The sequence below is a fragment of the Podarcis melisellensis genome, assembly GCF_964234715.1.
Source record: "Podarcis melisellensis genome assembly, chromosome: 4".
Lineage (NCBI taxonomy): Eukaryota > Metazoa > Chordata > Lepidosauria > Squamata > Lacertidae > Podarcis > Podarcis melisellensis.
The window spans coordinates 104,536,077-104,563,343 of NC_138531.1; the positions used below are offsets into that span (position 1 = coordinate 104,536,077).

The 27,267-nt window shown below is 56.3% G+C and overlaps 1 protein-coding gene across 1 annotated transcript in view; it reads right to left on the reverse strand.

The window, feature by feature from the left end:
- Window positions 1–26,457, reverse strand: part of FHIP1B (FHF complex subunit HOOK interacting protein 1B) — a 31,130-nt gene extending 4,673 nt beyond the window's left edge. The window contains exons 1-10 of the mRNA XM_081909628.1: window positions 26,376–26,457; window positions 25,645–25,689; window positions 11,141–11,480; window positions 8,087–8,716; window positions 6,605–6,763; window positions 4,706–4,792; window positions 4,151–4,318; window positions 3,737–3,816; window positions 2,674–2,843; window positions 1,215–2,114 (exon numbers count right to left, since the gene is read on the reverse strand). Coding sequence (XP_081765754.1) covers window positions 1,215–2,114; window positions 2,674–2,843; window positions 3,737–3,816; window positions 4,151–4,318; window positions 4,706–4,792; window positions 6,605–6,763; window positions 8,087–8,716; window positions 11,141–11,284 — 2,338 coding nt within the window. The 5' untranslated portion in view covers window positions 11,285–11,480; window positions 25,645–25,689; window positions 26,376–26,457. The remainder of the gene's footprint in view (window positions 1–1,214; window positions 2,115–2,673; window positions 2,844–3,736; window positions 3,817–4,150; window positions 4,319–4,705; window positions 4,793–6,604; window positions 6,764–8,086; window positions 8,717–11,140; window positions 11,481–25,644; window positions 25,690–26,375) is intronic.
- Between the last annotated feature and the right edge of the window lie 810 nt (window positions 26,458–27,267).

Here is a 27,267-nt window from a genome sequence, read left to right on the forward strand (position 1 = left end):
ACCTTTTTTGACACCTGGGTATTTCAGTCTGAATTATCCCCAACAGAAAGGACTCTGGGATTTTTTTTGGGGGGGGGGCAGTAATTTTTAAACATTTTCTCCTTCCTTGCAGCTTTTAAAGCAGGTTTTGTGATTATGTGAGCCCGCTGAGCCACTTGGTGCAAACAGGGCCAAAGACCCGACAGGGGATTGCAGAGATGTAGACACCCCCGCCAAGGATCATTTAGGTTCCCCCCACCCACCCGCAATGCATATGCCCAAGTGGCCGAGGTCTCCTTGGCATGCAAAAAAGCACCTGCAGCTTCAAGAAAAGGGCCAGAGCTCTCTCTCTGCCCAAGAGCCTCTGGGGACACGGGGGGCTGGATGTCCCAATGGGCGGAGACGGGATGGGGCAACATCAGCCATGTTGCTCTGCAGGGGAAAGGCCCCCCCTCCCAGATGGGGTCACGCCAAGGGAGAAGAGGCCCCCGGGTGACACTAGCGCTGCCCCTTGGCAGCCTCTGGCTCCTGGGGGTGGGAGCCCCATCAGACCCAGACCAGCCTTGCCTGCACTGGAGAGATGCCGGGGGGGCGAGGGCGGGGGGGGGGCAGGCGGAGAAAAGGCAGGAGCAGGAAAGGAGCAGCAGCAACAACAACAACGCGGGGGGGTCTAAAAGGAAAGGAAAGATGGAAGAAAAGGAAAGGAAGGGAAGGAAGGAGATGAAGAAAGGAAGGAAAAGAAAGATGGAAGGAAAGAGAAGAAAGAAGGAGAGGAACGATGGATGGAAGGAAGGAAGGAAGGAAGGAAGGAAGGAGAGGGAAAAGGAAAAGTAGACAGGAAAAGGAAGAAACAATAGGAGGAAAAAGGACAAAGAAAGGGGGAGCAGAGGAGAAGGAGACGGACGAAACTGGAAGCAGAGAAAGAGAATGGAGTCTCTTGCCTTTGGGAAAGGAGCCCAAGGCTGGGCGGGCGAAGTGGGCAGCGGGCAGAGTGCCCATGTGCCCCGACTCCTTCCGAAGGGAACTAGGACCCCCCTCCCCATCCACTGGGCCCCAACCATCTGCTGCCCAGGTCTGACCCCTCTGATCCCCTCCAGAAGTTCCTCTGGGGAAGCCCCACTCAGGCTAAACTCCCACCTTACACAGCAGACTTAGCCTGGGGGGGCAAGGGGGACCCCTGGAGAGTGGGGGGCCTCCAGAAGCAGCAGGGGCCAGAGAGACCTCCAACGACTCACCTGTGAACGGTTGGCTGGGGAGGGCCCCCGGGGTGGGTGGGGGGCTGCCGACAATCTGCGCCAGGGGGTCGGCCAGGCGGGTGGGCCCCAGGCTGCCCTCGGGGGGAGCGGCGAAGCTGCGATAGGCCTCCTCTTCCTCGGGGCTGAGGGGGTCCGCCTGGGGGGGCTCCTCCTCCTCCCCCCGGCCCCCGTTCGCCATCTCGTCCTCCAAGCGCCGCAGCTCTGCTGCAAACCTCTCCACGGGGTGGGCGCCCCCGTTCTCGGCCGGCGCCAGCGACTCGTCCGGGCCGGGGGTCTCTGGGAGGCCCCCGTTCTCCACCACGGCCCCCTCCTGCGGGCACCGGCGGACCTTCTTGATCAGCGCAGGCTCCGAGTGCGCCCCATTCAGCAGGGGCACCGGGTCCTCGCTGCCGGGGGAGGCGGCAGGGGGCGAGGTGCCAGCGTCCGGGGTTCCCTTGGGGGCGGACCCCTCCTCAGGCGGAGCGCCCCGCTTCTTAGTCCGGGGGGAGGCAGGCCCTGGGTGCCCGCCGGGCTGGAAGGAGGTGTAGGTGAGGGGGTCGCCCTGGCGAGGCAGGGAGGGGTCCAGGCTGGCGGGAGGGGGCCGCTCTCCGTCGTAGGGGGCCGACCAGACGCGGCAGGCCCAGACGCAGCGGTCGACGTTCAGGCGGGCGTCGCGCAGGTATTCCAGGTAGTTGCCCTCCAACTCGCAGGCCTCCTCCCAGCGAGGGGGGGTCCGGTGGGAGGGGCTGCCGACGGGGGTCCCCGGGGAGCGGGGGGAGGCGGGGCCGGCAGGATCGGGGCCAAAGCTGGGCTGGCGCATGAAGAAGGAGAGGCGTGAGGGCGTGGAGGGCTTGGGCACCGTCACCACCGAATAGGAGTCCACACTGGGGCTGCCGTGACCTGGGGGGGGGAGAGAGGAGGGGGGTCACCAAATCGTGGAGTTGGAAGGGACCCCGAGGGTCATCTAGTCCAAATCCCTGCAAGGCAGGAATCTTTTCCCCAATGTGGGACCCACAACCCTGAGATTATTCCTGCCCCCCCCACTGGGGCTCCTGGAAGACCTGCCCTTTTTGCCTGAGACCCACCCCATCTGTTTATCTGTGGGGGTGGACTAGATGAGTTTTGGGGATCCCGTCATAATCTGCAGTTCTGTGGTTCAGTTAACTCCTGCTCAACACAAACCGGGAGTAGAGCAGGCTTTGCAACCCCCCAGCGGGAAAATGCTGCCCTCTCCCCCCCACCCAAAGAGGCGTGGGTCCAGCACCCACCGCAAAATGCCCTCCAGGCTCCACTGCCCCAGACCCCCAGCGAGGATATCACTCCCGCCCCCGCCCCCAGCCTGCAAACTGGGGGGAGGCAGAGAGCAGCCCCACAAATGTCGCCGGTGCCAAGGCCCCCCTTGCCCATTCCACGTGCCCCTCCACCCCCTGCCCCTCCCGCCCGGCCGCGAGAGGCTCACCCTTGGACCAGGTGGCGTGCTCCTCCTCTCGCTCGGGGGGCGGGGGGCTCTCTGGGCGGCAGCACTGGGGGACGAGCGAGAGGAACTTGCTGGCCGCCTTGCCGTAAAGGTCCAGCTCCTTCACCGCCCGCCTCTGGCTCAGCATGACGTGGCTGCAGGGGATCAGGTACCTGCCGCGGAAAAGCAGAGCTGCGGAGGGGAACCCAAAGGCCATCCAGCCCACCCCGACGGGGCAGGAAGCGCAGCCGGAGAACCCCGGCAGCCACAGAATCGTAGCGTTGGAAGGAACCCCGGAGTCATCTACGCCAACCCCTGAAAACAGCGGGGAGGACACCCTATGGTTCCCAGACATCCGTTTCCTGGGGACAGTCCCTGGATTCACACATTTGTCCCCAGATTTCATTTAATGTCCCCAGATTTATATTTTAAGTGTTATAGATTTATTAGTAGGGAATGAATGTTGTGTGATTGGTTCAATGGCATAAGACACATCCAGCGAGGCAAAACAGCGGGCGCCACTGCTGAGGGGGAACCGGGGACGCCCGGCAGGTCAACTGGGGGAACCGCTGACCCCCCCTCCCTGCAACCCAAATCAAGCCGGGAGCAAGAGCACCTGGCCACCAGTCCGACTGCCCAGCGGCGCTCCAGGGCCATGAAAACCCCGGAGCCAAGGCAGGGAGAAGGAGGAGAGGAGAAGGAGAAGAGAGAGAAAGAGGAAGGAGAAAAAAGAGGGGAGCTCTCTTTTTTAAAATAACTTTTTTCTCTTTTCAAAAAAAAAAAGTGTCTCTGGATTCAATGAAAAAAATCTGGTAACCTTAGGTTACCTGGAAGATGAGGCTGATGGGTGAAGAGGGCCAACGGTGCCACCAGGGGGAGCCCCTGCACCAGGGAAGTCTCTGGGAGCAGGAACAGGGAGCCCAGGGCTCTGCTGGCGAGAGCGGGAGGATGCCAAGGTTGCGGGTTCGATCCCTGCCTTGCAGGGGGCTGGACTAGATGACCCTTGGGGGTCCCTTCCGACGATCGCATGAGCCAGAGTGCCAAGGGTTCGGGAGGGGGGGGCTACCTGAGCACCAGCTGCAGCAAGACGTCTTCACAGTGCAGGTTGAGCAGAGTCCGGAAGAGGCTGAGCGAGACCATGCAGAGCTGGGGGGGGGGGGAGAGAAAGAGAGGAATGAAGGGGGCAGTGGGGCAGAAGGCTTCCCCCACTCCAGCCCCCACCAGCAACACCTCCCCAAGCCACCCCCTGGGCAACGAGAAGAAGAATCATATTCTCTTCCTCCCCACCCCACCCCCCCGGGATAGGGATGAGCCCACGCCCGCCCCCCCCCCGATCCCAGGACCCTTTTGTGTGGGGCAGGGCAGGAGCAAAGAGCGGCCACACCAGCCCTGCAAGGTAGGACACTGTGCTCCTGGCACACGGCTGACTCCTGCCCCGGTCCCCTCGGGGTCTTCCCCACACGCCCCCCCCAAGACACACCCGGGAGTTGCTGGCGATGCGGGAGACCAGTGTGTCGAGGATGGTGCTGTTGTCGTGGCGATGGAGGAGGAGGAAGCGCAGGAAGGTCTTCAGGAGGGCAGCCTCGCTGATGCTGCGCAGGAACAGGTCCAGGTAGGCCGTGCTGGCAATCATCTCTTCAATGGAGGTCTGGGGGCAGGGAGGGGGGATCAGGGGGGCTGCCACACCCCAGAATTGACCAGCCAGGTGGTACCCTGAAGGTCATCCAGCCCAACCCCCAGGAACGGCAGGGGGGCAGAAGCTGGACCAGTCCTGGTGGGGCTCATGCCTCCCCCCAGAGACATCATCTCGGTCCCTCTTTGCCCTCGCTCCCCATTGGCTTGGCGGTGAGAAGCAAAGCCAGTTCTGAGCCAGGCGTGCTCCGGCAGCAGGACTGATCTGGCGGGAGGAGGCTTGCTATTCACCTGCCCCAAAGGCAGCTCCGGGAAGCCTGGGGGGGGGAGGGAGTGGAAGGTAGAGGGGGTCCTCCCTGGCCAGACCACACAACCCCCCACCCCAGCCCAGGCGTGAACTGACCTTGTGCAAGGCGGGGCCCAGGACCGGCACCAGGAACCCGTTGTGGATGTAATCCACTAGTTGCTTCTGGACCAACGGATGGGCCACCTGCGGGGGGGGGGGGAGAGAAGGTGAGAAGCGCCCCCAGGATCAGGCCAGGGGCCCAGCCAAGCCAGTGCCCCACTCTCACAGGGGCTATCGGATGCCCCACGGGGAAACTCGCAAGCGGGACCCAAGTGCGAGAGCTCCCCTCCCCTCTGCTGGCTTCCAGCAACCGGAAGGCAAAAATAAAGTGTGTCACCAACACAAAAAGGTTGGAAAGCTCTGGGTGCGAGTGTCACACGTGGACCTCACACACCAGGGTTCAAACCAAGCTTTGATGAAGGTGACCCTGGGCCTGCCTTCTCCCAGCCTATCCTACCTGGCAGGGTCGTTGTTGCTAAATTGCCACCTCTGACTGGCAGAAGTAGCCGTGGGCAACCCTCTCCTCCTTCAGGGATCTGCCCAACTCTCTTTTAAGATAAATACAGAACATTAAACAAAGCCACAAAGACTTGCGAACTACCCAGCCTAAAACGAACTACCGCATTTTTCGCCCTATAGGACGCACTTTTCCCCCTCCAAAAATGAAGGGGAAATGTGTGTGCGTCCTATGGGGCGAATGCAGGCTTCAGGAAGCTCTGCGCAAGCCGTGGAAGAACTGTGCGACTTCGTGCAGCTCTCCCACGACTTGCAGAGAGCTGCCTGCACCCCGAAGCCTGGGGCGCACTGAGCTCAGTGCGCCCCAGGCTTCAGGCGGCTCTCTGCAAGCCTTGGGAGAGCTGCACGAATTTGCACAGCTCGGGCTTCCCCCGCGCCTGGGGGGAATTTTTTTCCCCTTTATTTCCCCCTCAAAAAACTAGGTGCGCCCTATGGGCCGGTGTGCCCTATGGGGCGAAAAATACGGTAATAATGTCTGGTTTCAATAGATTCAGCAAATCAGTCTCTTAAGCCAAGAAGGAGTATTCTCTATAAGACTGAATATCAATATACATATTAAGACTTTGAGATTAGACCACTGAAGAAGCTTGCCTCCTGCAAGCCCCAGTTAAAGGGCCCCATCGGGGACAAACAGCAGCCTCAAGTACTTGGACTGCCAGGGCGAAACAGACTGCCAGGGCGAAACCAGCACCCTGTCGTCTACAACTTAATTGTGTACAACTTTATTAACACCTATCCACAACTCCACTAGCATCTCTCGCTATTGTGAATATCCCCGAACTTACCTTTTGTTGGCATCTTCATGAACTTATCCAAAAGACTGAGTTAAGCAATTGAAAAATCTATTGAAACCAGACATTATAAGTTCATTTCAGGCTGGCTAGTTCACAAGTCTCTGTGGCTTTATTTAATGTTTTGTATTTTTCTCAGAAGGTTGATAAAGTATGTATAAATATTGTTCTGTGCATATTAATCGCCAACGTGTTGCATGAGTCGCACTGCTTCTATCAGCAGCACAGGCTGCATTTTTCTAGCAATTCTCTTTCAAAGCCATCCAGGAGGGCGGCTGGCCCTGCGTCCTGCAGCAGGGAGTTCCACCGTTTAACTCTCTGCAGCCTCCACAAGTGCTACCAAGAGACCCCAAAGCCCACCCAGCCTTGGATTTTCCTGGTCTCTGCACCCAGCGAAACCTGTGGTGCAACTCCATACAACCCAGCAGCCTGGGTCTGCCCGCTAGTTAACGGATCGTAGCACTGCAGAGTTGGCAGGGACCCCCAGGGGTCATCCAGTCCAACCCCCTACCATGCAGGATCTGCAACCAAATCCCTCTTCACGTGGCTTTCTGTCCCAGAAAGGGCCCAGCTGCTACCAGAGCTGTGGTTGGGGGTGTGAGGAGGCCAGCCAGCCCCTGCCCCTTCCCCCCCCCAAAGGCGTACTCACCTGGATCACGGCATTGCAGAACTCCAGCGAGTTCATGAAGAGGACCAGCGAGGGAACGCCCACCCAGTCCTCCCGCCGCAGGAAGTGCCAGTCGTCCCCCCGGACCTCCAGCTTGCGGGGCAGCGAGGAGTACAGGGCGCTCAGGCCAGTAGCCAGCACCTGGGGGGGGGGCGAGGAGAGAGAGGGTGTTGGGGGGGGAAGGGGCGTTCGAGATTTATCAGGCGCAAAACTCCTGGCAACTTCCCCCCCACCCCAGAAGAGAGGCTATGCAAAGAGCATGGGACACCCATGAAGGCAGCCCTGTTGAGGGAAGTTTTAAATGTTTAATGCTGTATTGTGTTTTTAATATTCTATTGGGAGCTGCCCAGAGTGGCTGGGGAGGCCTGGCCAGATGGGTGAAGTATAAATAAATAAATTATTATTATTATTATTAGTAGTAGTAGTAGTAGTATTAAGAATTGGGGTGGGACTCTCCTTCCCTGGAGGTTTTTAAGAAGAGGTTAAATGGTCGTCTGACACCGATTATCCAGCTGAGATTCCTGCCTTGCAAGGGGTTGGACTAGATGACCTTTGGGGTTCCCCTTCCAGGTCTACCATCCTAGGATCTTTCGAAGTGGCCTGGCGGTTGGAGACTCTGCAGATTGAGGCTGAACCCTGACAAGATAGAAGTCCTGTTTTGGGTTTGTGGGGGACTGCTTGGTCCTGAATAGGGTAACTATACCTCTGAAGGACCAGGTGTGCAGCCTGGGTGTCATTTTGGACTCACAGCTGTCCATGGAGCGTCTCCACCCCCATCATTCTGCCCGGACACAGAGATCCAGCTCCAAGGGCCTTCTGGCGGTTCCCTCGCTGCAAGAAGTGAGGTAACAGGGAACCAGGCACAGGGCCTTCTCAGTGGTGGCGCCCTCCCATCAGATGTCAGGGAAATCAACTGAGTTTTAGAAGACATGTGAAGGCAGCCCTGTTTAGGGAAGCTTTTACTGTTTCATCTTTTATTGTGTTTTAATATTCTGCTGGAAGCCGCCCAGAGTGGCTGGGAAGGCCTGGGCAGATGGGCGGGGTATAAGTAATAAATTTTATTATCATCATCATCATTACTATTACTATTATTACTTCATCAATCTACATAGGATTGTATCTGGGGCAGGACCAAATCTGGGGAGGCTGGAACAGAAACCTTGGCATGTAGGATTCCGACTGCAAGGTTTTACAAATCTTTTACTGCTTGCATATTGTCGCTCCATGTGCCTAGTCCTCATGGGGGCACCCTGGAATAACCTCTCAGGCCAGGGCATCTGTGCTCTGCGGTGCCCAGAGCGCCTTCCATGCTCCTGCTGCCCCAGGCACTCACAGAATCACAGAGTTGGAGGGGAACCCAGGCATCATCTAGTCCACCCCCTGCAACGCAGGAGCCACAGCTGATTTGGGGCAAGGCTTCTGCCCCCTCTCACACACCCCCCCCCCCGCTGCCCCCTTCCTTACCGGGCAGAAGAAGGAGTTGTCGGTGATGTATCGAGCGACGGTGTGGCTCCCGGCGGACAGGGCCATGAGGAGGAGGAGGGCGTCTCTGGCCTGCTGCCCCACCAGCCCCTCACGGTGGATGAAGGGCACCAGCAGGGAGAAGACCAGCAGGTTGGCGGGGCCCGGCTCGCCCGCCGCGGGGGGGCTGTGGAAAAAGAGCTCCAGCAGGGGGGGCTCCCGGGCCGCCGAGACGCAGAGCTGGTGCAGCAGGAGCACGAGGCTGCCCTCCAGGGCGGGCGAGGCCGGGCCGGCGCAAAGGCCCAGCAAGCGCAGGAGGGGCCCCAGGACGGGCCGGTGGCGCAGGAGGGGCTGGTGCGCCTGGCCTAGGAGCATCTCGTAGAGCTTGAGCAGCTCGGCCTTGCGCTCCTCGGGGAGCTCCCCCCGCCGCAGGTGCCAGGCCAGCAGGCGGCCCAGGACGTTCTCGGCCAGCGCCAGCTCCAGGATGGGGCCCGGGGAGCCCTCCGCCCGGGGGCGCTCCTCCGCCAGCAGCGTCAGCATCTGCAGCGTGTGGTTGCGCACGGCGCTCAGGTCGTCCGCCGCGCCCCCCTGCGCCCCCCGCGAGGCCGGGCTCTTCTCCAGGATGCGCAGCACCTGTGAAGGGGGTGGGGGAGAGAGTCAGACGGAAACCAAGGCAGACTGCCTCTGGGGCTGGAGGCTCCGCAAGAGGAACCTCTGCTCTCACAGATGCCCCCAAACTCTCCTGTAGCCTTCCCAAAGCAAGGAAGGATCGGACCCTGATTAACAGAATACACACCAGGCTTGACCAGCAAGACCAATAATAATAATCCTCTCCCCCCCCCTTGGCCCAGGTCGTTTTATTCACAAAAGAACTTTTTACACAGTATTCATAAGAACCAATCAGGCTCCCTCTGAGCATTTCAAAACCCCACGTGGGACAAAGTCAGATCAGAAGAAATTCTTTTAACCACAAAGAAACTATTTCCTACTTGAACATACATCTGTAGTTCAGAGTCAATAAAACAGAAATGGAGGAGAATACTTTCAGCAAAACCACGGAGGTCATAAACAGAAGAGGCAGGATGGCAGAATTTACCATCTCCTTGTGAACTCTCTTCGAGGCCCTTAAAATCTGTCTAAAGATTAAACAACATCAAAGGTACCTTCTACCTTTATGACCCAAGATGCCTGATGAAGCAACTGGCCTGTGTTTCAGAATGCTTATACATGCCTGTCAGGCGTAGAGAAAGCAAATGGCAGAGGTGGAGAGGCTTGTGGGATTCGATCAGAAACCACTGTCAATGAATTAAACCCAGTCAATGTGATGCTTCCATCGCGGACACAATGGCTTGCTTCATTTTTCATAATTCCTCATAGCAATCCCACCTGACCCCCCTCACTCTGGATATTTGCACCACCAAACTCTCCCCCTCCTGTCCATACACGGGGCACAAACAGGGAGACATTGGGGAGCCTTTTCTAAAATACAGTGGTACCTCGGTTCTCTAACATAATCCACTCCAGAAGACCCTTCAATTTCTGAAACGTCCGAAAACCTAAAACTCAATAGCCAACAGGCCCCAGGAACTTGTACTCAGCGAAAGCCGCACGGCATGTTCGAAAACCGAAGCATTTACCTTTGGGTTTATGGCATTTGATAACCAAAATGTTCGTCAATGTTCAAAAAGCAAGGTACCACTGTACATCATAGGGCAGAGCTTTCCAAACTGTGTGTCTTGAGACATTCGTGTGTCGGCTGCAATGTGCAGGAGCGTTGCACAAACACTCTCTGCCCTCCTTCCGAAGCTGGAAAGAGGTTAGTTTAACCTCCGGTTTACCTGTAAAACTGAATTACTGTGTCGCAAAATGATGTGTGTCTAAAAAGTGTGTCAACGATAGGAAAAGCTGGGAAAGCTCTGCGGAAGCTTGTAAACAAATGTATACCGTATTTTTTGCTCCATAAGACGCACGTAGTTTTTAGAGAAGGAGGAAAATAAGAAAAATAAATATTCTAAATGAAACAGTGATCTGATGGTGAATTTGGGGTGACCCAATCCTGAGGATCCATGTGGATCTGTGCTTTGTAACCATATTTTTGCACCACTGAAGCCCCAGGAAACAGTGGATGCATGGGTTTTTTTGGTGCAGGCTATAGCCATGGACATGCTATGATGGTGAATTTGGGGTGGCCCAATGTAAAAATCCTGAGGATCCATGGGCTTTTACCTCCCCCCTCCCAGTGTGGTGTAGTGGTGAAGAGTGGTGGACTCGTAATCTGGGGAACAGGGTTCGCGTCTCTGCTCCTCCACATGCAGCTGCTGGGTGACCTTGGGCCAGTCACACTTCTCTGAAGTCTCTCAGCCCCACTCACCTCACAGAGTGTTTGTTGTGGGGGAGGAAGGGAAAGGAGAATGTGAGCCGCTTTGAGTACCTTTGGGTAGTGATAAAGCGGGGTGTCAAATCCAAACTCTTCTTACTCTTCTTCTTCCCCCTCCCAGGCAGCCTCCTTTATCTCTAGCCTCCCTTATCTCTCTCCCCCATCGGCAAATGATCAGGCTTTGTTTCAACACCCTCTTCCCTCTTTCAAAAAGCAAGCATGATCTTGGGCAATTCGGCTCCAGGGACCACACATTCGCTCCATAAGACGGACAGACATTTCCCCTTACTTTTTAGGAAGAAAAAGGTGCGTCTTATGAAGCGAAAAATACGGTAATTTGTATAATTTTTGAATAATATTTGTATAATTTTTGATATTATATTGAGAGAGAAAACACACACACTCACACAAAAAAACATTTCTCTTCCTGTGGTTCCCAACACCCAGGATGCAGAATGTTGCTGCCCCTGTTTTGGGGGGCAGAGCAGATCCCCTGTGGCTACTAGCCCTCGATAACCCTCTCCTCCTCCTCCATGAATTCCTCTGTTCCTCTTAAAGCGGCCATCAGTCTCCAGTGGCAGTGAGTTCCACAGCTGTCCATGCACGCCCCCCACCCCGAAGCCTCTCTTGGGGGGGAACGTCCCCTCTCCCCCCCAACCCCCTCCCTGCCAGCCACTCACCTGGACCCAGTGATTCTTGAAGACCATGAGGCAGGTTTCGGGGTCGGCCGCCATGGGGCTCTGCAGGCTGGCGCCACGGGTTCCCCGGTGCCCCCCGGCCCCCGCCCGGGGGTTCAGCTTGCTCAGCCAGCTCATCCTCTCCATCGGGAAGGGCAGTGCTGCGGGGGGGGGTGTCACGGGGGGGGGGAGAGGCTGTGGCGGGCGATCAGGGGTCACAGGCGGCCGTGCGCTGGACTGGCTCCTCCGAGGACGGCTGCTGGGCACGGGGCAGGCAAGGAGGGGGGGCGGGAGGTCCTTGTGGCCAGGGGGGGCGCCATTTTGCTTCGGAGGAAGCCCCGGCCTGCGGAAACAGAACGTGGGGAGGAAAGAGTGAGCGGGAGCCGTGACCTCAAACTGGGGTGTATTTTTTTAATAATCTTTATTAATTTTAATTACATACTTATACAAAGAAATTACAATTTCATACTACAAAAAGAAAAAACAATTAAGAGAAAACAGAAGAAGAAACAGCAAATTTACGTACATAAAGAAAACACTTAACCTTCCTAATTAATAGTAAATTAAGCACTTAAATAAAAAAGACTTCTGACGAGTCTTCCAATCATTCTCATTGTACTGCATATACTGTCGTTCCCCCCCCCCAGTTTTATATTCTTTCATCTTGTTCCCGTCTACTCCACATTATACATTTATACATTTTCGCTAGTTTCAAGGGGGTACAATGCCATCTATATAACATCTTCATGATGTTCTCCCTAAGTATGCTGCGAATTTAATATCCACCTTCCACAATCTCTCCTATTGATCCATATGTGTGTGTGTGTGTGCTGTATTCCAAACTCTTTCAAAGGAATTGCAAAATTGGAGGGTCGGAAGGGACCCCGTGGGTCATCCAGCCGAACCCCCAGCAATGCAGGAAACCCCCGCTAAGGAACCCCCAACAGACGGCCATCCAAACTCTGCTTGAAAACCTCCAAGGAATAACAGAATCATAGAATAGAATCATAGAATCATAGAGTTGGAAGAGACCCCAAGGGCCATTGAGTCCAACCCCCTGCCAAGCAGGAAACACCATCAGAGCACTCCTGACATATGGTTGTCAAGCCTCTGCTTAAAGACCTCCAAAGAAGGAGACTCCACCACACTCCTTGAATAATAGAATCATCTAGCCAGAAGGCACCCCAAGGGTCATCCAGTCCACCCCCTCCAATGTTGAGCAACTTCTTTTCTTTTATTTAACATAATTATTACCAAACACAAGCAAAAGACCTACAAATACATACATATATTTTTCAGATAAGCAGATAGGAAGTGCAGTGTAAGTGATGGAAGTCAATCAAGTTTTATTATTGAGATTTTTGTAGAATAAATCTGGAAGAAATTCTTCCAATTTTTCTTCTTATTTTTTTTCTTTTTTATATATGTGTGCTTATCTGAAAAGTTTATGTTGAGCAACTTTTCAAACAAAAGAAACAGCATTTCCCCCCCCCTGCCGCCACCCCCCAGACACGATGGGCAAGGGCCACCTCCAGCTAGTTCTGAAACACCCCATAATCCAGCCTTTGCCACTGGTAGACTGTGCCTGAGAGGGAAGCTCTGCTTGGGGCAGAAAGTCAGGCAGATACTGCCGCTTTTTCAAGCCAGCTGAGCTGCAAGGCTGCCTGCCTGGGATTCTTCTGCTGTGATTCCTACAGTTCCCTGACCTCCTGCTCAGCCCAGCGATGGCTCCCTCCTTGCCCTGAAAGGCTCCGCAGAAGCAAAATAAAGGCAAAGAGCAACCGGCTCTTTGGAGGAGTGTTAAGCCAAGATACGATCCGCTACGAAAACCTCACTCCTTCCTTCTCTCCCCACCCACAGAGGTCTGAGGCGCCTGCCCCAGAGATGCCCCACAGATATGTCACCATCTCTTCCCCCCACTCATCCGGAGATCATTTTCAGAAGCCGTTTCTCAGACGTTCAGGACAAATCCCTCCTGGCTGCCGGCATTCAGAGATCCTAAACGCCAGGTATCTTAAATGAGACTGTGTGGCACAGTGGTTAGAGAGGCAGACTAGGGACCTGCGAGAGACCAGGGTTAGAATCCCCACTTGGCACCCATGAGACTCTTTTGGGGGACCTGGGCGGCCTCTCAGGAACTTGGCCCACTTTGCAGGGTCCAGAATGCTAATCCAAAATGCGGCAGCCAGACTGGTGACTGGGAGCAGCCAAATATCCAAAGACCGAATATCAGATCTAACAACATTAGAAACGCGTTACAGATCACCAATGATAAAATCATAAAACAAAGCATACCGACAGACAGCCTAATAGTAAAATGATCGTGGTAAAAAAATTCCCCTCTGCCTCACTTTCACAGGCCATCGATTATTTAATGGCCAAAGGGCCATGTTTCTTCCTGGCGCCAAAAGGCATTTCAGGATGGCACCAGGCGAGCCTCTCCAGGGAGAGTGCCCCACAACCGGGGAGCCACCACAGAAAAGGCCTGTTCTCCGGCCCCCCCTGGAGGGGGGCACCCAGAGAAGGGCCTCAGGAGAAGCGGAAGGTCTGGGTCGGTGGGTCCTGAAGGTCTGGAGGCCCTGAGCCACGAAGGAGCCACGGATCTCCCTCCATGAATTTATCTCACCCTCTTTGAAGGCCATTTGAGTTCTTGGCCATCCCCGCCGCCTGCAGCAGGGAGTCCCCCAGTTTAACTTTGCGCTACATGAAAAAGGACTTTCTTTTATTCTCGTGTTCGGCCTCTTTTCCCGCTGGTCCTCTTGGGAATGGGGTGGGGGCCAAGCTGCTGAATTTTGCTAGCTCTGCTCTGAAGGCCCCTCGGCCAACGGCCATTGCGAAACATTCGCATCTTCCAGGGAAACAGCTGCATTATGCAAAGCCCTGCAAGAGCCACTTACTCTCATGTAGACCTGCCAGGGCTTGGGCCACCAGCAACCGCAGGAGATCCAGCAGCTAAGCCAAAGGGGGAAGGGTCTTGGGGGGGCAGCCCTCCCCTTGGCCTTCTCTCTGAGCCCCTCTGACCTAGAGATCAAGGATTTATTGCAGGAGACACTTAATCCCCCCCCCACTTCTTTTTTTAAAAGCCACTTCTGCTTCTGGTGGTTTATTTCAGTCCCGGAAGAGGAACGAGGCGCTGCTTTTAATTGCATTTCTCCTTATTGTGCTGGGTCTCTTTCTAGGGAAGCTTCCTCAAATGCAACGAAAAGAGGAGCAGGATCCGAATGCAGCCCCTCTGCTTGGCATCTCCTTCCCCCGCCAAGAGGAGGCTGAGCTGGGGGGGGGGAGGCAGAATGCCAGGCGACCCACGAGCCAAGTTCTCACCTTACAAACAAGCAGGAGGAACGCAGGCCAAGGAGGAGCCTGGGTCGTCCCCCCCGGGGGGGGGGTTCCTCTTGGCAACGGAGGAGAAGCAGCCGCAACAGCTGCCACCCTTGGCAGCAGCAGCAGCGGGATCAGGCCCTGCCCTCACCCACAAGCCCTCCCTCCCTCCCGCTGCTGGCAAGGGTGGGGCTCTTTGGCGCAAGTTAGAGGCCTGGGAAAGGCGTTTCCACGTATCCCAAACACGTCCTTCCTGGCCAGATGAAATAAACCGGGGGAAATTCCTTCCGCCTCAAGGCCAGGGAAAGTCTAAAGTCCGCCCAAGAGAGGCTGCCGCCTTCTGCAAGAGAGGGAGAGGCGGAGGTCTCTGGGTTGCAACAGGCTGGGCACAGATCCCGGCTGCCACGAGGGCTCCTGCCTGGCGGGTCTGGCATGGGTAGCAGGGTCTCAGAAGAGCCGGCTGGATCAGGCCAAGGGGGGGCCCCCAAGCCCACCACCCTGTTCTCACAGGGGCCAGCCAGATGTGCCCGTGGGGTGTCCCCAAAAGGACATGCACAAAGCAACAGCCCCCTCCTGCCCATCCCAGTAACTGGAGCTCAGATGGATTGCAGGTGCCCATTGCGGAGGCAGAGAAGAGCTGGGGGGGGGGAGATCTCGTTTCCAATATTGTGATTGATCACAAGCTAAACATCGCGATATACCGGTGTCTCATCACGATGTCTGAAATAAGGATGGAACTACAAAGAGCCATCGGCTGGCTTCACGGCTTCCCCTGCACGGTGATTTTTGCATAGCACACAAACACACATCATGATTCGCGATACATTGCCAGGTCTGAAATGATGAAACCAGTATCTCAATATGGATCTCAAACCGGATTTGGCTGCTCTATCAATGGATGGCCCAGCCCTGTTATTTGCCATGGACGGCCCTTTCCTCCTGCTCCTCCTTTAAAGCCCTCCAAGTGGGTGGCCCTCATGGCCTCCTGTGGCAGGGAGTTCCACAGTTCAACTCTGCATGAAGAAGGGTCTTTCTTTCTCTGCCCCGAATCTCCCAACATCCGGCTTCACTGGATGCCCCGAAGTCCTAGCGTTGGAAGGAAGGGGGAATTTTTCTCTCTAGCCCCCTTCTCCAGCCCAGGCATCATTTTATAAGCTTCTAGCTTGCCCCCTCTTCCCTTGGGCTATAAGCCCTTGGGCAACCACTGCAACCCCTGATCACTTGGGGTGGGGGGGCTCTTTTCTGGACCTTTTCCAATCCTACAACATCCTTCTTGAGGTGAGGCGACCAGAACTGAGCAGAGGATTCTATGGTTACCAGACGTCCCCATTTCCCGGGGACAGTCCCCAGATTTACAAATCCGTCCCCGGACAAAATCCGTCCCCGGATTTCATTTAAAGTCCCCGGATTTATATTTTAAGTGTCGTAGATTTATTAGTAGGGAATGAATGCTGCATGATTGGTTCAACGGCACAAGACACATCGTATGGGGACATCCGGTGAGGCAACATGGTGGGCGCCACGGCAGCGAGCAGCTCCTGAAGCTACCAGGCTGGCTCCGGGCTGATGAGACTGCCGCTGTCGCTGCCACTAGGGACGCCCGGTGCATCAACTGGGGGAGCCACTGACACACACACACCCCACGACCCAAATCGAGCTGAGAGCAAGAGCGCCCAGCCACCTGCCCAGCGGCGCTCTGGGGCCAGGAAAACCCCGGAGCCAATGCAAAAGGAAAGGGGAGAGGTGAAGAAGAACGAGGAGAAAGAAAGAAGGAGAAAAAAGAAAGAAGTCTCGATCTTGCTGCGCTGCCGCAGAGGAGAGGTAGGAGAGCACCGGGAGGGCAAGGACACACGGCCGGGGCCCAGAAGAAGGCCGCGCGACAGAGGAGACCATAGAAGAGAAGATTTTACTACTTCTTTTTTTAATAACTTCTCTCTCTCTCTCTCTTTAAAGTGTCCCCGGGTTCATTGAAAAAAATCTGGTAACCTTAGAGTATTCCAAATGCGGTCGCAACATAGATTTGTACAACAGCACCACAAAGTTAGGAGCTTTATGTTGGGTTCCTTTCTGAATGATCCCTACATGGAATCTGGTCAAACGGAACGGCCTTTGCCATTTTATGACCCGTTCGCTGCATTTGGAGAGACATCCTTCTGGAACGCCTTGCAATCTCTTTTGGCCCTGGACAATTTGGGGCCCTTGACAAATGTGGCCCCCCTAGGGAATCTCAACGAAAGCATTCATATAGTTCTTGACACTCTCAAAGAACTCCCAAAAGTTTTAGTTTCAGGTAGATAGCTGTGTTGGTCTGCCATAGTCGAAACAAAATGATAACAAAAATTCCTTCCAGCAGCACCTTAGAGACCAACTAAATTTGTTATTGGTATGAGCTTTCGTGTGCATGCACACTTCTTCAGATACCACCTCATACCAATAACAAACTTAGTTGGTCTCTAAGGTGCTACTGGAAGGAATTATTTTATAATCTTTTATAAAAACTGGTGTTACGTTGGCTACTTTCCAGTCCTCAAGTATGGAGTCTGATCCGAGGGACAAGTTATTTATTTTTGTTTGACCAGCAATTTCCCATTTCTTTGAGATCTTGCAGGAATGCCATCCGGACAATTTCTAGTCTTTCTCTACCAGCCAAGAATTCCTCCCTCCTCCCCACTGTCTGCCTCAGTTTCTCGGACAGATGCACAGAATTGCTTTGGCTTCTCTGCAATTTCCTTCTCCTCCTTTAGCCCTCCTTGGTCTCCTCCATCATTCAAGGGTCCAAGAGTCTCCCTAGACAGTCCCTGTCTTTCAGAAGGCTTTGTGAGAAAGTTACTCCAAGGCCATTAAGATCAGCCTCTGAGCCCCTCCACACATCCCTCAAAGGGCAGCCCCATTAAACTGGTGGGGGCCAGAGGCAGTACCTTTTGGGGGGCAGCCCCACATCCTTGCCCCTCTCTCTCCAGGCATGCCTTCCCACCTGGGCTCCGGGGGCCAAACAGCTGTTCCTTAATACTTTGGTTGCTTTCGAAGTTAACTGCTGTTTAAAACTCAGTTTCTGCTCATCGCTTGTATTTTACAGCTGCTATTTTCAGAAGCGTTGGTGTTTTCTAGAGTGTGGTTTGTTATTCCATGCAAAACAGATTTTGCATTTCTAGCTATGCCGCCTCGGGTGGGTCAGTCCCTAAAAAGGTGACCTGTAGCATCAACACGGATCAAATCCCAACACTTCCGACGAAGAGGTGAGCCTTAATCTCAGAGTCCCAACCCAACTGCAGCTACCGGCCAGAGCTGGAGACGGGCCAAAATCCACACCCAGAACTGAGATTGGACTAGAAGAGCCTGGGGAGGGGTCCCTTCCCACCCCACAGCTTTGCAATTCCATGAACAGCCCCGGCTGCTGCACTGCTTCTCTGGGGGCCCCAAAGTCATGCTCTCTGAGTCAAGCGCAGACTTCCTGCCCCCTCCGTCTTAACCAGCCCAGAGCTGGATCCTGCCTTGGGGGCAGGCGTGCCCCCTTTAAGGCCCAAGGTGAAGGGGAGCCTGCCAGAGCAGCTATCTGTCCACCCCGCCCTCCATCTCCTGGCTGGCTGCATTCCCAGGTAGGTCACAGTCCCCACTCGGCAGGTGAACCTCAGCCCTCCGTGCCGTCCGCCCAAAGCTCAGAGCCCCACGGCACACACCTGCCCCCCACCCCACCTGACACACGGCGAAAGGAGTCCCCCTCCCAGCCCCAGTGTGGAGGAGCACCGCAGAGCTGCCCCTTCCCCAGAGACGCTACTCACCGGTTGCCCAAAGAGAGAGAGGGAGGCAGGGAACAAAGGCAGAAAAGCAGCTCAGCCGCTGCCCCACACCCCCACACCCCGGCGTGGACTCTGCCCCTTGTTAGAGCAGGGCAGGGCAAAGCCAGAAGGAGGCAGCCTCGTCCGGACGCCCCACAGCTGCTGGGACAGCCGGGGATCTATGGGGCGACTGCGCTGGGTGGGAGCCCTGCGTTGGGTGACTCAATGCAAAAAGGAGATTGCAGGGCAGAAGAAGTTCGGAAAATAGCAACCGAGAGGATCCAAGTGGCTCCTGCGAGGAAAGTGTGGGGCGTTTGGGAGTCCTTAGCTTGGAGAAAGGGAGAGGCAACGGGACAGACACTTGTCGCATTTGATTGGCGTTGGAGTGAGACCGAGTTGAGAAATAAGACTAGGAGCACAGATTGATATAGGAATGTATTAGATAAAATATACAATGATAAGAGTACACTCACTTGTAAAAGAAGAATATACAACGGGATAGACAGGAAGTTTAGTGTGTTGGTATGTGTACGATTTTGGGAGGGGGAGAATTGTTTTTGTTTTGTTTTTTTGTTTATTTCATTTTCTTTCTAGGTATATAAAATTTGCATATAAGTTTTGTATTCATGTTGGAAATTATATTATAGTAAGTCCTGTAACGTAAAATGACAACGTTTACTGATGTAATATGAGAATGCTAACAAACAAATAAATAAAATGAAGGGGGGTAAAGGATAGGTACTTGTCGACTTGGGTACTTGTTGTACTTATTCACGGCAAGGAGAACTCGCAGACCTCCAGCTGAACGTGGGGAGGCTCAGGACAGACCAGAGGAAGTGGGACTGTGGAACTCCCTCCCACAGGAAGCCCCCAGCCCAGATGGCTTTAAAAGAGCTTCCAACCAACTGAGGGAGGAGGAGAGGACCATCGAAGGCGAGTATCCAGGCTGGCTCTGTTTTTCTCTCTCTCTCCTAATTCCAGAAGTCGTGGAGATCCAAGAAAGCTGAAGGGTGTGGGGCAGATGGAAGGAAGGCCTTCCTCCCGCCCCGTCCGCCAGCCGGGAGCCAGGCCCCAGAGGATCGTGTTCCTGCCTTTCCTCCAGGAATAGCAGGAGCCCAGACGGCAGCGAAATCCCAGGCAGGCTGCCCAGGAGCAGAGGCAGCAGGTGGGGGGAGATGGTGGCCCAGATTCACCTGTCTGCCGAGGATGGGAGTCCTTCCTTTTACCTGCCCCCAATCTCCCAGAAATCACCTTATTCGCTTCCACCGTGTCGCCGCTTCCTGGCCTTTTCTCCAAACTAAAAAGCCCCCAGCGCTTCAGCCTCCCTTCTCAGTCGCTCCATCTCTGGCTCAGTTTCCGAACCTTTTCAAACTCTGCCATCTCCTCTTTGGGGATTATTTATTAGGAGCAAGTTGGGTTTTGAGAGGCGCAAAGGGAGGCCTCAGGAGACCCGAATCTCCCCCCCCCCCATACCTCTGCCAGAAGCCAAGTGTGTTTTGCAAGGGGGGAAATGATGGAGAAAGGTTGCTAAGATCCACTCCAGGCACCAGGTCCCTCAGGATCAGCAGTCCCACAGGCTTTGCAGGGCAGGTTGCTTTCTCTTTTGCAACAGCAGCAAGAGCTCTGGGGCTGGGAGGGTCCAGATCAGGAAGGCGAGGCGGAGGGGGAGACACCCACCCCATAGCGCTGCTCCTCGGGGTTCCGTTCCCCCATCCCCCCTCCTGCATAGGCCCCCCAGCTGCTCTGAACTCCAAAACCTCCTACAGATGATCTGGTGGCTTCTCCTCGTTCAGGACCTGGTTCTAAAACCGGGCAGGGTGCCCACGACCGCTGGCTCCCAGGGGGCAGCAGAAGGCCCCCCACGGGCAGGGCCAGGAGAGAGGGAAGGGACCCCCAGGGTCATCTCACCCACCCCCCGGGCAGGTGGCCACCCCACCTCTGCTGAAACATCTCCCAGGAAGGAGTATTGGACATTGTGGGGCAGGAGCTGTGGCTGCGGAAGGAAGGAAGGAAGGAAGGAAGGAAGGAAGGAAGGAAGGAAGGAGAGGAAAGAAGCAAGGAGAGGAGAGGAGAGGAGAGGAGAGGAGAGGAGAGGAGAGGAGAGGAGAGGAGGAAGGAAGGAAGGAAGGAAGGAAGGAAGGAAGGAAGGAAGGAAGGAAGGAAGGAAGACCCCCCCCCCAGGCACAGAAGCAGGCGGCTGGGGTGGACCCAACAGTGAACTTCTCCAAGCCACACAAACCCCTGGCCTCCACCAGACTCACAAGGACATCAGAAGGCCCTGAAGGATCAGGCCGAGCCGCCTGTTCTCACAGCAGCCGAATGCCCCTATCAAGCCAGGAATCCAGATAGACTGCCCCTGGGCCAGGAGGCTCCATCAGAAGAGCCCACTGGGTCAGGCCATTGGCCCACCTAGTCCAATCTCCTGAGCAGATGCCTGAAGGGAACGTGCAAGCGGGATTTAAGCACAAGGGCAACGCTCTCCCCTCCTGTGGCTTCTGGCAGTGGAGTCAGAGCCCAGCTAGCCTGGCTAGGAGCCACCGAGAGCCCCCTTTCTCCACCTCTGTGTGGTGTAGTGGTGAAGAGTGGTGGACTCATAATCTGGGGAACCGGGTTCACATCTCCGCTCCTCCACCTGCAGCTGCTGGGTGACCCTGGGCCAGCCCCACTTCTTTGAAGTCTCTCAGCCCCACTCACCTCACAGAGTGTTTGTTGTGGGGGATGAAGGGAAAGGAGAATGCTAGCCGCTTTGAGACTCCATGTAGTGATAAATAATAATAATAATAATAATAATAATAATAATAATAATAATAATAATAAATATTTATACCTCGCCCTTTCCGGTTCAGAAAACCAGGCTCAGGGTGGCTAACAAAAAAAAAAACATTTAATTGATGCTACAAAAAAACCCCCAGCATAAAATACAGTATAAAACGTGAATAGGAATAAATTCAGAATTCAAAATTTAGGGGGGAAATCCATCCAATAAACTTGAGATGATCCCCAGGGCTAGCTGGCTAAGTTAATCCTATCTGGGTCTCAGAACGGGGAATCTTCATAAAAAGGGGAGGAAGGGGAATAAAAGATCAGAAGGGGAATAAAAGATCAAGGAAGTGCAATCCTGCAGGGCCCTGGTCTCCTAGGACAGAGCATTCCAGCAGGTCGGAGCCACCACTGAGAAGACCCTGGCCTGGGGGAGGATAATCTGACTTCCTTAGGGACCTCTAAACTATGATTATTCATGGACCTTAAGGTCCTCTGCGGGGCAGACCAGGAGAGGCAGACCCTTAAAGCGGGATATCAAACCCAATCTCTTCTCCTCCTCCTCTGCGAATTGGTGTGGTCCCCTTTCGAAGCCCCCCAAGCCAAGGCAGGAGGCCAAGCAGGACCACCAGCCCCCTTGCATTGCAGCAGGTTGGGCTGGATGACCTTCAGGGGGCCCTTCCCCCTCTGCACTGCTATGAAGGACTCCAGGCAGGGGCGTCTTAATCCTCATTTCACGTGGGAGAGCCGGCACGTCTGACATCAAGATGAAGGGGGGTGATGGAAACATGAGCATTGCAAGCCAGGACTCCTGGGTCCCAGCGGAGCAGCCCTCCCCCACCTCCTCCAAAGACACACACACCCCCTCGGAAGAAGAGGCGAGGGCGAACTCTGACACAGGCTGAGCCTGCCCAGCCCACAGGAATTGCAGCACATTCCACAGGGCGCTGGCCTGGGCTGGGGGCCAAGGAGGCTGGGGGGGGGGAGGCTGGAGTCTTGAGAAGAGAGAGAGGGAGAGAGCCATGCCCTTTGGCCCAGACAGGCAGGGAGTGGCTCAGGGGAGAGCAGAGGGCGCTCTGCGCACGTGCAGAGGCACTCCCTCCTCGCGGGTATTCATGCCCGTTCTGGCCTGCCCCCCCTGCAGAATGAGGCCCCAGGAGTCTGGCTAAGGAAACTGGGGGGGGGCACCCCAGAACTAATAATAAATAATAATAATAAATTTTATTTATACCCCGCCCTCCCCAGGCTCAGGGCGGCTAACAGCAACAAAATAAAATCACAGTAAAACATAATGGGGGGGAGGAGAGGGAGGTGAAAAAAACCCAATTTAAAATACAGGTTAAAATGCAATTTAAAATGCAGCCTCATTTTAAAATAGCTGATAAATCTAGGCAGAAACAGAACTGTGGAGCTGGAAGGGGGCCCCCAAAGGCCATCTAGTCCAACCCGCTTCAATGCAGGAACCGCAGTGGGAGAACTGGCCCCAAAATGCCCTTCTCAGCACTTCCTCCCCTGCCCTCTGGCCCAGCAGGTGAGCTAAAGGCTGCCACCCACTGCCGGGGAGGGGGGGCACACACTAAATCTAGCCCACACTGGACCCTTCCTTGGGGTCAGAAGGGGGGGCGAGGGTGGCATTCCTGAGAGCCCCCCACCCAACCCACATAACCTTCTGCCACAGAGGCAGAGGGAGGTGAGAAACAGCAGGAATCTCCCCCCCCCAAAAAAGGACATGCTGTATTTGGATCTCAGAGGCGCCAACCGACTCCCCCTGCCCCCCCCCCTGCCGGAGCTGTGAGTCAGGCCAGCCAGAAATAACCCTTTGCAGCAGGAGGAGCATGCTGGGAAGGGAAGAGGGAGGGGGCTCAGCCTAGCCCAGGACCCCCCCCTTTTTTTGCAATATTGACTTGCCAAATGGTGGGGTTTTGCCCGTTTTGAATTTCTGAGTGTGATCAATCAATCAATCCCACTCCCTCCCCAAAGGCATGGGGGGCAGCTGGCCCAGGAGGCAAGGAATTTGGGGGGTCACCTGCCCCCCGCGTTTGCCAGCCAGCCTGGTGTGGGCACAGCGCTTTGGGGGAGAGCCCAGTCCCAAACGGGGCCCAGAGGGGAGCAGGGCCAGGGGGTCTCTGCAAGGAGCTCCCCCCACACCCCTCCCTGCCCCACATATTAACCCCCCTGCTGAAGACCCATTGGTGACCCTCTCCCTCTCTCCTGGCGCTCCTATGAAACCGCACCAGTTGCCTCCTGAAAACATCCCTGTTTACACAACCCTGTATAGATGCTTAGGAAGCGGAAGGAATTCTAATCCGTTTCGGTGGTTTTCTCTGTTCTGAAGCCCGGTCACAATTCTTCCTCTGTTTTCTTATCTTTTTGTAAACCGCTCAATCCTAATCGATACTGTTTTTATACCCTGCCCATCCGGCCGGAGGGCCTTGAGGTTTGGTTTTGTTTATCAATCAAGCAGTGTATAAGCCTCGCGAAATAAACAAATGAACCCCAGGGCTGGAAGGATTCAGGGCAGAGAAAAGACAGCGCAGAGTTGGGCTGGGGAACTCCCCGCCACAGGAGTCAGCGACAGCCACATAATCCAGGCAGCCCTTTCAGAGAAGGCTGGGCAAATTCACGGGGGAGGACAAGGCACCTGAGTGCCAGCAGGACAAGTGGGGAAGGGGCCCTGGTGCCCAGCGCCTCTGCAGGAAGGAGCCCATGCCAGGCGGGCAAGGCGGAGGGTGGCTGGCAGGGCAAAGCGGGCCTCCCACGTGGGGTGACTTGGAGGGGCGGCCAAGAGGCCTCGGGATCAAAGCCCTGCTTAAACCTGCCCAGCGGGCGGCTGCCCCGGTGCCCACTGCCGGGCCCCATGCCCAGGGAGGGAGCTGCCAACGGGCGGTGCCAGGCCAGGACGCCTTCCAAGAGGCTGCCTCTCCTCCTCCCTGCCAGGCCAGGGTGACGAGGGCCGGCTCGCCACACCCTCGCGGCTAAATTTAGCCTGGAAGAGACTCTTCAGGGGCCGGGATGTCCTTGAGAGCAGCTCGGGAATCAGAGGGCTGGAGCGATGGAAGGGACCCCAAAGGTCATCCAGACCAACCCGCCAGAAGGCAGGAATCTCAGCACAGTTGGCAGCGCTGCCGGACTCCGAGGGGGTGACAGGGAGGGGGGCACAACAGGCTGGCAGGGCGGGCCAGGGCAGGAAAGCGCTTTCAGCTGAGCCAGACTATTGGCTCCATCTAGCTCCATACTGCCCACACGGACTGGCAGCGGCCGTCCAGGGTTTCAGGTGGGGGTCTCTTTCCCAACCCGGGGATTGAATCTTCTACATTCCAAGCAGCTGCTCTGTCCGAGACTGAGGAAGGCAGAAAGCTGCCATGCCGGGGGAAGAAAAGCACTCTGCACATGGCCAGGTGCCCTTTCCACCCACGGATAAGGCGACGGCTGGGAATTCAGAGGGCAGGGCTGGCACAGGTGTGCGTAAACGCCCATTCAGGCAGGTGCCCCCTCGGAGGGCAGACCCCCCCTCCCCAAGAACCCCCCTCTGTCTGGGCACGTTGTGCAGGCGGCTGTGTCCCAAGGTGACCCCGGCAGCTCGGCTCACATGCCAGGGAACATCTGGAAAAATGACGGAGGAGGAGGAGGAGAGGCAGAGCAGGATTGGCCCCTTCCACTGCCCACAACGCAGCTGGCAGGAGGCAGGGAAAAGGCAGGGACTCCCCCTTCCAGCACCCCAAAACCACGGCGCAGGATCTGAGCCCCAGAGCCCCTCCCAGAATGCAACTGGTCTTTGTCTCCACCGAGGAGCCACGTCCAGCCCTCTCCTCCTCCTCCACGAACCCGCCCAATCCTCTTTCAAGGCCATCTCAGTCTCCTGTGGCAGGGAGTTCCGCAGATTAATCTTTTTTTCCCTTCTTTTTTTTGAGAAAGAGGACCTTCTCCGACTGATCGGCTTCTTTGGGCAACCCAGAGCAGCCAGACTCCCCCACTCATGGGGCACCCACAAGAAAACAGGGCCCCCTCACCCAGGGGGGGGGGACACCACACACAACAGAAAAGAGGTTCCGTGGACCCTTTGATGCGCCTGGTGTCAGGCCCACTAGGATTATGTCGCAGCCCCACACTTAGGGGCTCCATCAAGGGCTGCCCACCCCACACAAAAGAGGGAGAATGCAGGGGGTCTGCAGCCCCCCACCCACCAAGAAACGCCACAAGTCCTTTGCCAGGAAAAGCCTCTTTTTCAGGCGACAGGACCTCCCAAGTCACCAAGTGGGGATTTGAACCTTGTTCAACAAGAGGCTAGTCCTCATTTCATCGCCGCAACAACAACCACCAGTGCCTGGCTCCAAAGCTCACATCCAATGAGCTTGGAGGTGGGGGGGTGGAGCCCTGGTCCGTCCCCCCCCCCCCAGATCGTGGTAGGGTGACACTCTAACCACTTTGCCACGCTGTCCTGAGCTGCCCTCAATCCAGTTTGCACCACCCCCACTCCCCACAAAACTCACCTTAGCTGGCTTCTGGGGGGTGGCCTCCTGGTCCTGACCCCCTTCTTTCTTTTCAGGGGGGCCGCCAAGCAGGGCCGCTCCCCCCCACAATCCAAGAGGCCTCGGCGCCGACCCCCACCCACCCACAAAGCCCCCCCCCACCGGAAAGCCCTCTGACGCTCACCTTGCAGTGGAGGCTCCTAGGGTTCGGGTCCCATCCACACAGCAGCTATGGGGGGAAAGCAGGCAGGAAGGGGGGGTCAGAGTGGAATCCCCTTTACTGGCGCCCCCCCAGTCCTCTTCCAGGGATGCGCCTGCACCCAAGCCCCCTTCCGCCCTGGGGGGTCCCACAAGCACCCCCCCCCACCAGGTAGGCCAGCACGGAGATGCCCCCCTATTGCAGGAGGGGGAGGCCCACGGGGGGGGGGGCTGCTGCCAGGCCAGCAGCCTGCTCTTTCCTTCCAGGGAGGCGGGGGGAGGGCGACCCTTGGCCCTAAGGACCCCACCCACCCGGGGGTCCGCCTGCAGGGCGGGGATCCCCCCCACCTGAGGGACGGAGCAGCCCCCCCCCGAAGCTTTGCCCAGGGGGGTAAAGGGAAGACATCCCTCTCCCTCCGCTTACGCATCTGGGGGGGGAGGGAGGGGGGAGGGGGCTCCGCTCCACAAATTGGCAGACCCCCCCGCGAGGCAAGACCCAGGACACGCGGGGGAGGGGAGGGGACTCTGTCCCCCCGGGTGGGGCCTCGTGGCAGGAGGGGGGGAGATGGGGAGGGGGCTCCGAGGCCCAGCAGCAGCCCCCCCCACCCCACGGAGAGAGAGGCGCACCAGACTCTGGCCCCCTTGGAAGGAGGGGTGGGAAGGGGGCGCGAGAGGGAGCCCCCCTCCCCCCGGGTGATGCCCCCCCCCGCCGGGCACCTGAGTGTCGCCGCCTCCGCTGCCGCCGCCGAGCCGCCATTTTCCTTCCTCCGCCGCCGCCGCCGCCGCCGCCCGGCCAGGCCACGCCCACGGGGCGGGCCCCCTCGCGCCGCAGTCTCCGCCCCCACCTGCCGGCCCCGCCCCCGGCGCCTCCCAGGTGCGGCCAGGGGCCTCTCGGCGCATGCGCGGGGAGGCCGCGGGGAGAGGGCGCTTCTAGGCATGGGCAGAGGGCGCCGAGGAGCAGCTGGCGGGCAGGATCCCCCCCCCCAAAAAAACGAGGAGGAGCGCCTCCTGGGGGTCTCGGGGGCAGGACAGCTGCGCAGGAGTCCAGATCCGCTCCTTTCCCCAGGGACTTTGGGGGCTGCGAGGCTTTTCAGTCTCTTCTTTCCCTCCTCCCGATTCTTAGCCTTCCTTACTGGGATGCTGTGAACCTTATGCAAATTTAATTAATAATAACAACAATTAATAATCATCGCATCACCTTGCCAACAAAGGTCCATATAGTAAAAGCTCTGGTTTTCCCAGTAGTGATGTATGGAAGTGAGAACTGGACCATCAAGAAGGCTGATCGCCGAAGAATAGATGCTTTTGAATTCTGGTGCTGGAGGAGACTCTGGAGAGTCCCATGGACTGCAAGAAGATCATAGAATAGAATCATAGAATCATAGAGTTGGAAGAGACCACAAGGGCCATCGAGTCCAACCCCCTGCCAAGCAGGAAACACCATCAGAGCACTCCTGACATATGGTTGTCAAGCCTCTGCTTAAAGACCTCCAAAGAAGGAGACTCCACCACACTCCTTGGCAGCAAATTCCACTGTCCAACAGCTCTTACTGTCAAACCACTCCATTCTGAAGGAAATCAGCCCTGAGTGGTCACTGGAAGGACAGAT